Genomic DNA, 13,639 nt, shown 5'->3' on the forward strand with positions numbered 1-13,639 from the left:
AAAAGCATCTTGAATTATAATAATATAGATCGTCGGGGTATATTTGCGAATCCCTCATAGACAAAAGTTGATTTAATTTTTTTCATAGGTATACATATATACATATTTATATATATAGTTCATGTATATATAACGTAGAAATTGTGAAATAGTATAGGAAATCATGTATAGATCATAGTTTTCTTTCTGTTTTGTTTTTTAGTTTTTTTGGGAGAACTTAAACTTTATCCCTTTCTATATATACATGGTGTTCATAGTTTTCGAAACCTCTCATTAAGGAAGAGCCAATTATTATGTTTTTGATCATGATCACAACAATCCTTACAGGCGAAATAATTAATATTACACAATATTTGGACAAGCTATACATATTTTAAGGTTAGCTTGAAATTGCTCTGAAAGGTTTATAAGATTCTATGCGTACACAACACAATACGAATAGTGTGTTTAATTAAAAATAAAAATAAATTAAAGTACATATTTACATACACTATGACAGTACTTTTACAGTTAAGTTTGGAAAAAAAAAAAAGCTTAAGATATCATTTCTGAGAAAAAATATAAATAGAAAAATACAGAATTGTAAATTACTGGAACATAATGGCCGCCCGGTATTTGTATGAAACTAGGCACAAGGCTTCAAAACAATTTAATACAAATTCAAAACCTAATAAACTCCAATTAAAAATGATGGAGACGTTACGTACCAACATGATGATAAATGATTGTAAAACACACCCATAAAAATTTTCACTACAATAGTACACGAATCACAAATTATAAATTCTAGGGTTAAATAAAAACCTAGTGAAAACAATCGAATCATTAACACTCTCTTCAATCACGTCAATTATACATGAAATACATGCAATAAACTCATCAATCGAATATTAGAAAAAAGAATTCACGTGAGGAACCATATTTCTTTCTAATATATTAGGAGCCTATAAAAATTATAAAATAGAAAACATGTTAATAAAATAATTAGGGTTCTAGACAGACCTTAAAACTAAAAGCCTTTAAAATGTAGAGATGTAAAACCTTAATTCTGGAAAGAACATGAAGCGTTGAGAGATAAGGGAGAGAAGAATAAAGAAATAGGTGAGAAATAAGACACTTAAAGGAGGTGAAAGGGTGGCTTTGAGTCGTAGCCTTGCAGAGTTCATATGAAGAAGAGATATATGGGCACATATATTTATAGGTATTGCAGATATTTCTTCTTTTCTATGATTCACAAGTCACAACATATGTTGCCGACATGCACACAATTAACGAAAAAATGTGGAAGTTTTTTTAGTTTATAGGGAAAAACATACTTTCGTCATTATCTATTAGTTTAATTTAGTAGTTTAGTTGTTATCAAATTCAACTTGTAAAATTTGAATTTGAAATTTTAGTTAGGATAAGGTTGTGAAGGTTTGATTTATTTTCTTACTTGTATTTCTAAATTCAAATTACTGCACACAATTAACGAAAAAATGTGGAAGCTTTTTCTCTAAAAAAATTACATGGTATCAGAGCCATGGTAAAAACTACTATGGCTAGTTCCCATGAAAGCTCGACAGTATCCGGTGCTGAAAGAATGAGCAATCAAAACACCCAGTCAAATTCATCAGCTCATTTTAACAACCCAAATTAGTTTTCTCCAAAATCCTCTTCGAGTTTTGATAAACTGAATGATGAAGGAAAGAGACAAGAGTCTTTTCAAGAGCAGCTTCCATTCACCAAGGACCAAACTGACAGCCTATGCCAACTTCTCCAAAATTCTCAATTCAATGTAAATTCCTCCAACCTGACCCCTTCTTGTTCCTTAGCCCAGAAAGGTAACTATCTCAATGCTGCATTAGTTAGTTTCAATTCAAACTCTGGTCTATGGATAATTAATTTCGGCGCAACTGACCATATCACTGGTTCTTTAAAATTGTTCTCATCTTTCACTCCTTATGTAGGGAATCAAAAAATAAAAATAATATATCGATCTCTTTCACCAATAGCTGGACAGGGTTCAATTGTTATTTCATCCACTCTCACACTCTATGATGTCCTTCATGTTCCTAATTTGTCATTCAATCTTTGTCAATCAATAAGATCATTCATGATCTGAAGTGTCCAGCTAAATTCTCTTCATAGCGTTGTGATTTTCAAGATTTGAGCTCGGGGAGGACGATTGGTGGTGCTAGACTGAGTGGTGGACTTTATTTCTTTGGAGATGGATCCATCTTGGAAGGACAAACTCAAAGTAATTGTTTCTATTCTAGTTATGTTGCCAATAAAAATAAATTATGTTATGGTATTTTAGATTAGGACATCCTAGTTCCATTATTTGAAATATTTGGTTCCAAAGTTATTCATTAATAAGAATTCATCTTTGTTTCAGTGTGAAATTTGTGAATTGGCTAAGCATCATCGTGCATCCTTCCCTTCATAGCCCTACAAAGCATCTAAACCATTTTCTATGATCCATAGTGTTGTATGTGGACCCTCTAGGATCACCACACTTTCAAAGAAAAAATGGTTTATCACTTTCATAGATGATCATACACGGGTTTCTTGGGTGTATTTGATGAAGGAAAAATAAGAAGCATAAAAAATTTTCAAAAATTTTCACAGCATGGTACAAACACAATTTCAAACCAAAATTCAAGTTTTTTCGGAGTGATAATGGGACAGAAAATTTTAATCATATTTCAGTATTTTGAGGAAAATGGCACTGTACATTAAAGTTCGTGCAATGAAACTCCTCAGCAAAATGGAATGGTTGAGCGGAAGAACAAGCACCTTCTTGAAGTTGCTGATATTTAATTTTTTCAACTAGGGTTGGGCTGAAGCCATCCTTACAACAGCTTTTTTCATTAGCTGCATGCCAATAAAAGTTTTACAAGTTGAAACGCCCTGCAATGTTTTCAAAAGTTGGTATGCAACCTCACGTATTTCAACAAATATCCATTTGAAAATATTTGGTTGCATTGCCTTTGTCCCCATTCATGATCATCATTGAGGAAAACTTGATCCGGGAGCTAAACAATGTGAATATGTTGGATATTCTCCAACATAGAAAAGTTACTAATGTTTTGGTCCAATTTAAAAAAAATAATGATTGTTACCATGGATGTAAATTTTTTTGAAACACGGAGTTTTTTTTATCAGCATCTTCAAGGGAAAAATGGAAAGAAAGATTCTTATATTTTTCAAATCGGTTTTAACAGAAAAGTAATATCAAATTAGCCTAGTTTTGTTTTCAATTTCAACTCAGATTCTATTTTCAATTTCAACCCGAATTATGTTTCAAAATTAGATTTCGTTGGAAATTCAAATTCTAAAAAATGTGGATACTAGAATCTCAAATATCTCGATTTTACCAGATAAGATTCTTGCTTCAAATGTTGAATTCAAAACGACTGATATGGTTTTTGAAAATGAATCCCAAAAAAGGATTCTATTGAAGTGAGTACTTGAGGTCACATAAGTCGAATAGTGAAAATAATACAGATACTTCTGTAATACCACAACAAGTTGAAAAAAGTATAGAAATGTGTGCGAGGTCAATTAACACCAAACCTGAGTTCCGTACTTATTCAAGATGGACTCATCTTCAAAGGAAGAGAGTTCTCACCGCACAACATAGCCAATAGTCCAACTTGAAACAGAACAAAATCCTGTCAATCCTTCAAGTAAATAATAATATAAGTCTAGTTTTTTTTGTCCTAATTCACAATACGAGTCTCTTGAAAACTTAGACCTTCCAATTGCTTATCGGCAAGCTATTAGATCTTGTACTAAGCATCTTATGTCCAATTTTTTAGCCTATGAAAATTTTGTTGCCTCGGGTAGAAATTCCAAAGAATGTGCAGGAGGCGTCAAAGGTTTCTAAATGGAAGGAAGCTGTTCTTGATGAGATTTGAGTCCTTGAGAAATATGGGACATAGAAGGTAGTGAGTTTGTCTGAAGGAAAGTCCATAGTGGGCTGCAAGTTTGTCCGAAGGAAAGTCCACAGTGGGTTGTAAATTATCTTTAATGTGAAATGCAATTGAGATGGTTTAATACAGAGTTACAAGGCGCGATTGGTTACTAATTAAAAGATTCACTACAGACGTATAGTATTGATTTCTTAGAGACTTTTACTCCAGTTGTGAAATTAAATACAGTTTGAGTATATATTCTGGTACAACAACTCACAGTAGTGTGTTTATGCAGGGTTGCTTGAGTTGTCGAAAGCCAAGTGATGGTGAAAGATAAATCTATGTGGGCGATGGCGAGACGGTTCAAGTTGAGGCAATAGGAAAATTTAGATTACTGTTAAAGACACGATTTTATTTGATTCTTACTAAGATATTTATTGTAAAAGACGAAATTTGATTTTTATTTCTGCTTTGGAAAAATCTGGTTATTCTTATTCATTTGGGAATGAAAAATTTAGTTTCTTTCATGATTTAAAATTTGTTGGTTCCGGTTCTTTGTCAGGTTATTATAATCATTATATGATTGATACAATTGCTTCATTCAATGAATCCCTGCAATCAACTACACGAGATTAACAAGTGAGATTTTAGCTGCGTTATGGCACAAGAGATTAGGTCATATCTCTAGACGGAGAATAGAGAGACTTGTGTCAGATTTCAGCTTCGTGGATGTCGAGTTTGCGGGGGGAGATACAGTTAGAGACTTTATTTTTGAAGGGGAATATGTTGATATTCCCATAGGTGCTATTGGCATTTATCAGGATTCCATTCCTGACCTTGTTTGAGACGCAACAGATCAAGATATTATCGGAGAACCTCCCATTAAAGAAATTGTTTCAGAAGAAGAAACTCTACTAACTCAAGAAACTTTGCCATTAGGAAGATCCACTAGAGAAAAGAGAAGTGCAGTGCTAGATGACTACATTGTATTTGTCCCAGAACATGAGGTTGATATTGGAGTGATGGAAGATGATCTGATTAACTTTCATCAAGTTTCATTACGTGATCATCTCGTTCAGTTTTGAGATGAATTTGGTCCATGATTGCATATATCATAGTTCTCTGGGAGCAAGTATATTTGTTTTGCTTGTATATGTCGCTGATATTTTACTTGCCAGCAACGATATAAGCTTACTGCACGAAACCTAGAGATTTCTTACTAAGAATTTTGAGATGAAAGATCTTAGTGACACCTATTTTGTATTAGGCATAAAGATACCCCGGGATTGCTCTCGGGGTATTATTGGATTATCACAAAAGAGTTATATCTGAAAGGTTTTCAAGAGAAATGGCATGCATGAATGTAAACCAGGTGATACCCCTATAGTAACGGGACACAAGTTTAGTCTCAATCAGTGCCTTAAGAACGATTTTGAGGAAAAGAAAATGCAGAAGATTCCTTATACGTTAGTCGTAGGAAGTCTATTGTATGCTCAGGTTTGTACACGTCAGGATATTACACCTATTACTAGGATGTTGGGTGGACATTTAAGTAATTCAGGAGTAGACCACTGGAAAGCAGCTAAATGGGTTTTGCGGTACTTATAAAGAACAAAAGATTTCATGCTCACGTGTCGTAGGTCAGATCAACTTGAGATTGTTGGGTATATAGACTCTGATTTTGCTGGATGCTAAGATAGTATGAAATCTATGTCGCGCTATATTTATCTGCTAGCTAGAGGTGCTGTCTCCTGGAAGAGTGTTAAATAGTCTCTTATAGCATCTTCTACCATGGCAGCGGAGTTCATAGCGTGTTATGAGGCATCCAATCATAGAATATGGATGCAGAGTTTTTTCATGGGGCTGCGCATAGTGGATGGTATTGAAAGACCACTAAGTGATTTTGTGACAATAAGTTAGCAGTTTTGTATTCCAACAACAATAGGAGCTCGTCCAAGTCAAAGCATATAGACATCAAGTTCCTAATTTTTAAATAAAGAGTTCAGAGTGAATAGTTGTCTATAGAGTACATCGGTACAAACTCCATGGTTACGGATCCGCTTACTAAGGGATTGCCATCCAAAGTGTTTCATGAGCACACTGCTCATATAGGTGTCATGTCCTTTGAGGATATTCAGTTTAGTGGGAGTTTGTAATTTTATATGCTTTTATAATATAGACATTTTTTCAGTTATTTCAATTTATGTATATTTTGAGGTTATTTTTTGTAGAAATAACATCATATAGACATCAAGTTCCTAATTTTTAAATAAAGAGTTCAGAGTGAATAGTTGTCTATAGAGTACATCAGTACAAACTCCATGGTTACGGATCCGCTTACTAAGGGATTGCCATCCAAAGTGTTTCATGAGCACACTGCTCGTATAGGTGTCATGTCCTTTGAGGATATTCAGTTTAGTGGGAGTTTGTAATTTTATATGCTTTTATAATATAGACATTTTTTCAGTTATTTCAATTTATGTATATTTTGAGGTTATTTTTTGTAGAAATAACATTTTGGTTTATTTACACTTTTCATCTCATCATCGCTATCTGGCCATTTTCGCCTCCCAATCCTCCTCCATCTTAGCTCTAATCATCGTTGTATCCATCACTTTAAAATACTCATCAACGCTCCAGTTACCTTGATGGAGACCTTGCAGCTTGAGGTATTGATCTCGATAGTAGTGACTTGGTACAAATCGTCACCTCATCACCCTTTTCATCTCATCCCATGTTTCAGTAGGATGTTCTCTGTTTTGCCTCCTATTGGTACATACCTGGTCCTACCAAACAATAGCATAGTCAGTAAATTCGATTTTTGGTATGGTTTGATCTCACCAAGGTTTAAGGGTGGACCAGTTAGAAATAGGCATGTTAAGATCACATTGCATGAAATTTACATGCTACACATCCACATCATGATCCATGTCATTCAGTTGTTTCGGCATATGTGACCATTGATGGGTCCAGTTACGACAGATGTAACGAATGCTGCTTTGATCCTATGTTGGTATGATTGATGGACCGGATTGGTTATAGATACATTTTAGTAATGACAGGAAAGTTGACCTCGTACAGTTATTTTTGCAATGCGTAATTATAAGGTTACAGATATTACGCAAGCGGGAGATTGTTGGATCCTTAATCTAACATTGAGCTTATATGTGAATAATTATGTGTAGCGGACTGTCATATAAAGTTAAGCTCGTTTAAAAGTGATTTACTAAGGTTTTAATAGGGTTTTAATGTATCTAATAGGAAGTGGGCCTTTAATTTGTAACGATTTAAGGATAATTTCTATTTTTATGATTAGCTACAATAGAACCGAAAGATAACAAGATAGTTATCTATATATAAAGGTGATGGTCCCCATATCACACATGACATTCTATTCTTTTCTGACATCCCGTCATCAGAGAGAGAGCAAAGAGAAAGTTACATAATTCTCTAAGAAAACGTGTTGATCTGGAAGACAAACCTCATAACAAAACATAAATAATTATGTTAAGATCTGAAAGACAAACCGCACATGACATTTTGTTCTTTTCTAACAATCTGTCATCAAAGACAAAACGTTTTAATAAAATTAAAAAGTGAATGGTTATGTTAAGATCGATACTATACTTATTCATTACTCACATATAGTAGAACATATACATATAATTAAGAATAATGCCATAAAGCGTTAACAATGTGAGTTGTCTTTTTTTTTTTTCTACGCAATTCTTATGCCAACACAGGAACGTAGACAATATTGTGAATCCTATGTCAGAAACAAGAGGAGAGACGGGTGGACCCAACAATGTTTTATCACTAAGCTTGTTCAAAATTGGTAATAAGTTGTTCTTTAGAGGCTTGAAATTCAATTACGGGTTAATCTCACAATTGCTCTCTCGATCATTTTCAGTTTTCCCTCATACTTTAAAACTTTCATTTTACCACTTGGATTTTTGAATTACTACCATTTTGTTGTAATATTAAAGCCAAACTAAGAAAGATATGCAGTTAAATTGTGATCGCATTGCCTTCTTTTTTTAATATGTTTTTAACATAAATTTTAATAGATTGAGTTAAGGTGACTAACAGATAATATATGAATTAAAGTGAGAGATTTTAAAATTCGAATATCAACCTGAATATGACCCATAAGACACCAGTGAAAATACTCTTTCAATTGAATATGACCCATAAGACACCAGTGAAAATACTCTTTCAATTATAACGTAGTTGAACTGTCCTATTTCCTTATTTGAAAAATCGGATTTCCAAGTAAAATAAAAACTATTATGGTAAGTTATATTAATAAGAAAAGAAAACAAAACTATTATCGGATTTCTAGAAGGCACCATTTTAAGGTCTAGGAACTAAAAAGAGAAAAAAAAAAAAGAAAAAGAAAAAGAATTCCACACCCAAATGATGACTGTTTATAATAAAATTCGTTTTTCTTTTCTGTTTTGTTTTTAAAATTTTAGCTAAAGTCTCCTCTTCTCTTGTTCTTCACCAGATTTAACTATCGCCCCTATCTGTTTTACTCTCGCTTATGTTGTTCAAAACCGCGCTTCTCTTCTCCTTCATCATGCTTCGCGTCCAATTATCCTCTGTCTAAACCTTGGAGCTGTTTCTTAGCTCTTCAAATTGTAACCTCATAGATTGTAAGAGTGACATAGACTCCAGATAGCTCTCAAGCTTCCCTTTTGATTGGGTAAAATTGATTAAATCTTTCAAAAACGATGCTGATCCGGACTTAAAATATTTAATGTGAACTCTCGTAAAATAACATGATGTAATAACTTAAGATAATAAATCGTCAACTCAAACGTTAGTTTTATCTAATAGTCATTTAATAAAATTTCGGGTGTTGCATAGGGGCTGTAACTTTCAATTTTAAGTCTGTAAAAATCAATTATATCTTATTTTGGGGGTTAAATAAGCATATTAAAAGGTCATTTTTCGCCATTGACGCTGTTGGAAAAGTATATTAATATGATGCAGGAAGAGGCATTTTGGAAATTTTAGAAATACTTAAGAGTCAAATTACGATTTTCGGTCACGGTCAGCTACTTGAGTAGGTGTTAGTGTAGTTTTTCAAAAAATTCAAAACCCATCGCTCTCTTTGGTCTTTGATCCTTCTTCTTTATGAGATTGAGTCAGTATCCCAATTTTCTTTTGCACAAGTTCTTCAAAACCCTAGCTTATTTTCTTCTTCATGAACTGTCTTTTCAAGTTGTTCATGATTTCAAAACCCTAAGGGTGACAAAACCGCACCTATTTGTCACCTTTTGTCACAAAAAGACCATTTCCTCTTTTTCTTTCTTGTTCACTCATTTTATACAACAACTTTTATAACTGGCCTACCCTTAATCCATCCGAGCAAATTAATTATTTTCTTTTTGGTTTTTTCTTAAGTAAGTATACATAGAATTGATGTTGATGACCACTTGAAGAGACATAGCAATTGATATATATATATACACACATATATATGTATCATTACCGTTTGTTTTTTCTCGGGGTGCTTATAATGATTACTAAATGTCCAAATGTATTTCTTCGTTGGGCACAAACTCATTAAGACTTTTTCCTATGGCCTTCATATATATAGTTTTCAGAAGCTCCTCTTATTAAGTTAAAAATATGGGAAAAAAAGAAAGAAGGGAATGAGTAGAGAGGTAATTAGTATGTTTGGACGTGACCTAATCCATTATATATATGCTGAAAAGATAAGGGCCACTTATGGATTGCATTTCCAAAGTCTTGAAATAAAACTTAGTAGAATAGGGAAAAAGAACTTATTAAAATACGTAAACCCACAAATGATCAACACAACATAATTGATAATATTATTCTCACACACTGAAACTCAAAGTAGCTTTTTAAACCTACAAATACCTTTTCTTCTCCACACTCAGCCTTTATTTAAAATACATATATATATATATATATTGTTCAGATTATACGTATTTCTTGATTTAATTAGGCTGTAGAGAGCATTGAAGAAGTTGGCTCGTCATCATTCAAGACTCTGGGAATGGGTTTGAGGAATTGTCTAAACCAACGTTCAGATTCTTTGGGGATTCTTGCTAAGTGATTTTCACGTTCAATTTGGTATATGCCAAATTTATAAGTATAACCGGAATTCCATTCAAAGTCATCAAGAAGTGTCCAAATATAGAATCCCTTCACGTTGACTCCAGCCCTGCAAAAACCTTGGGCGTTAGTACCTTTCAAAACTTGTTATTTAAAGTGCATGGTTCTGAATTCTTACCCGTCTCTTGATTAATACCATTTGACTAATATAGGTCAGATTTTAGTTAAGAATAAAGAGTAACAATCTAAACCGTGCACTTTAACTAGTATTTATCTCCTTTCTTCTTATGTAGCCAATGTAGTTCTAATACTAAATATTTAGGATGTCCAGTGATGACAAAACTAAGCTGGTCGAAATATGCTTGTTTATCCAAAGGTCATTATTAGTTTGTCTAAACAATTAGTAGAGAAAATGAAGAGTGCAAATATTGGCGCTTACTTAATAGCCAATGAGAGACGTCGTAGATGACGGCGATAGAAATCTATTCTTCCAGTATCGTTGAGAGAAGTACTATTGAGGGGATCAGGAAGCCCTGTAATAACAATTAAACCATATGACAATTAAACCAACAGTTAAAAGGAATTAAAAGAAAAATCCATAACCATGGGATTGTTGTAATAACAATTAAACCATATCTACAATCAATTGTTTGGTCAAGAACTATGTATCAAGTACGATTATTTCAATTAAATTCAGATAGGTTAGTACTAGATAAATTATTACTTCTATTTTGTAATTTCAATTAAAAATTAAAAGGAATAAAAGGAAAAACCCATAACCATCGAAAAATATTAAGTATAATTTACCATTCTCTGTGATGTAAATTACGGGATTGTTGTAATTTTCTTTTACGTACAACAACAGTTCTTCAATCCCTTTTGGATAAATGAACATCCACGTTCCATTAACCTACATCATCAATCGTAAAACAGTTAAAATTAACACACATAGAATGAGAACTATGAATTTAAATAATTTTCTTGCTGTTGCCTTGGAATTTAAGCTAAAAACTAAGTCATGCCCCCAAAAAAAAAAAAAAAAAAAAAAAAAAGAGGATAAATGGAAACAAAGAAAGTACCTGCTTTCCAATAGGTACACCATTTTTCGAAGCTGTATCATTACATTAAGTGAAGATTAAAGATTAATTGATTAATATTAATGAACTCCAAATTTAATAGGTGTAGAGACAGTAAACTGTATGATAGTATTTGACTTACTTGTGAAATTAACATGACTATCACATAAGGGACCTTGATGTGTAAGGCATGAAACATTTGAATCCTCTGCATACCTTGCAGTATAATAATTTAGTCCCAAGAAATCGTATGACCCTTTTATTAATTTGGATTCTTCTTTAGTAAATTTAGGCAACCGGCCGCCTCCCACCAAAGATTTCATGGTTTCTGGATAGTCTCCAAATGTGACTGGGTGAAAAACCCTGTATAAGTCATGGTATATATATATATAGTCGTTAACAACAACAACTTGATCAGTGGTGTAGTATATTTTTGAATTTCTTAATAACATGACACATCAATTAAAATATTATTTTAATTGAGAATATGATTTCTTCATTGATGTGATATGATATTTTATCAACATGGCATTTTAAGTAACCTGTCATGAATATTATTAAAAAGATATGAAAGGTGACAAAAATGAAGGGACACAAAACTTGATTGTGCTACTTGTATACATTTTAAACTTCAAGAAGTCATTAGAAATCTTAACTATTTACGTGTTTAGACATCTCACCATCCAAAACCAAAGTCTATGGCTCTATAGGCAGCCAGGCAACATTCAGGTGTATGAAACTTTGGTACGGCCCACAAAGATTGTATTGTTATCCCTATGATTCCCTTTTGACTCTCCTGAAAGGGATACACAAGAAGCTTACATTAAATTGTCATTTTCTAATATTATATATACACACGCTCGTTATTATTTCCGTATATATTATAATCTCTTCTTTAAACAATATTTATTTGTTTGAAACAAATACGTTCGGTTTCAATTATATGACACGCACATATATATACATATATACATAACTTATATCAATACATAAAGATAATTACTGACCAGGTAGTTCTTCCTATACGAGTCTACAGCTTTCGCATGAGCAAGAATTAAGTGGTGAATCACAATATAAGGTTCTGTTCCGGAGTTCCCACTAGTGCAATTTCCATAATAACGAGAACATCGACCAGGTGCGAAAGTACCAAATTCATACCCATTGGTAGTAAACATAATTGGCTCATTAAAGGTAATCCACTTTTTCACTTTATGGCCGAATGTTTTGAAGCAAAAATCCGCATAATCGAGATAATCATCCCTACAAATTAATAAAAAATAAGATAAAACAATTAGCATAATGATAATTTCCTTGGCACTGTCTTGATCCATACATAAAATATAAATATCGATCCAAAGATGCATAAATGATGGCTTACACAAACTTCGGGCTCAAGAATCCACCATATTCATCTTCTAGGGCTTGAGGCAAATCCCAGTGGAATATAGTCACTATTGGTTCGATGCCTACTTATCAATAAACAAAATTCAAATAAAAACAAATTATCAAAGGAAACCAAACTAGTCAGAACAAGAATTCCCAAAACCATGTTATGAGTAAAATACGCTGAATGCTTAAAAGTTATGAAATTAACCCTCGTGTATAAGCGTTTCTATGAGACTTGTGTAAAATTGGACTCCCTTGTGATTTACGTCTCCTTTACGTCCATCTAAAATCAAAATTAAGCTTCATTATATTTTGAGAGAAAAATTTGATAACTTTTATCTTGAAAGCATAAATATACATATATAAGTGTTTGTATATATATATATATATATATATATTTTCTTTCAGTCGCTTGATGTCACTCTGTGACAAATTTAAGCATTTTTAGGCTAACAAAAAATAATATTTGCAAATCCCACATAGACAGAAAGTATATTTCACTATTGTTTTTCTCATGCGTAAGTTCATGTATCCCAAAGAAATTGTGAAAGAATATAGGAAATATAGTAATAAAAATGTACTGTGTAGGTATGTATGTTAAAAGTATCTGACACAATTGTGTGTATAATCAGAACATTTTTGTTCTTCTTAAAAATAAAAGTGATACCGAGAAAATAACTTTTCTATTACATAGTTATAGCAAGTCAAGCATTTTAAACCTTGTATCTATAATAGAATTCATCTGCGATTTTTCCAGAGCTGTTATCTGCTATTTTTTCTGTTAAATTCAAGAGAAGGTACAGAAATGTTAGATAAAATCGCAAATACGTTATGGTAAGGTAAAAAAAAAAAGTATTTGTATTAAACCTGGATGATCCTTAGTGAAGGTATCCCATATACTGGGTTTTCTTCCATCCACATCTGTCGCTCCTTCATACTTTTGTCACGCGCACACATATATGTACATATATATAGTGTTTTTGGGCATGATCATAACAATCCTTACACGCAGAATAATTAATATTACGCGATATTTAGATAAGGTATGTGTATTTTAAGGCTAGTTTGGAATTACTCTAAAAGGTTTAAACGATTCTATGCGTCACGATATGAGTAGTATGTTGATTAAAAAATAAAAATAAATTAAAGTATGAATTTACATGCACTACCACACTTTACAGTTAAGTT

General features: G+C 32.6%; 1 protein-coding gene and 1 long non-coding RNA gene across 2 annotated transcripts; both read right to left on the reverse strand.

Annotated features, from left to right (window-relative positions):
• Window positions 1-9,681: 9,681 nt before the first annotated feature.
• Window positions 9,682-12,738, reverse strand: LOC112093247 (beta-glucosidase 17-like; the record flags this gene model as incomplete). The annotated part of the gene is made up of 9 exons (XM_024171540.1): window positions 9,682-10,098; window positions 10,429-10,522; window positions 10,797-10,899; window positions 11,069-11,100; window positions 11,208-11,428; window positions 11,746-11,861; window positions 12,073-12,325; window positions 12,444-12,531; window positions 12,660-12,738. Coding segments are annotated over 9 exons (1,209 nt in total), but the record flags the coding sequence as incomplete, so codon positions are not given.
• Window positions 12,739-12,849: 111 nt separating this feature from the next.
• Window positions 12,850-13,390, reverse strand: LOC112093452. Its single transcript, XR_002903095.1, has 3 exons — window positions 13,319-13,390; window positions 13,171-13,229; window positions 12,850-12,874 (listed from the first exon to the last, which is right to left on the reverse strand). It is a non-coding gene; the product is annotated as an uncharacterized LOC112093452 (long non-coding RNA).
• Window positions 13,391-13,639: the final 249 nt, after the last annotated feature.

Source organism: Morus notabilis, unplaced genomic scaffold (assembly GCF_000414095.1).
Source record: "Morus notabilis unplaced genomic scaffold, ASM41409v2 Scaffold2849, whole genome shotgun sequence".
Taxonomy (NCBI): domain Eukaryota; kingdom Viridiplantae; phylum Streptophyta; class Magnoliopsida; order Rosales; family Moraceae; genus Morus; species Morus notabilis.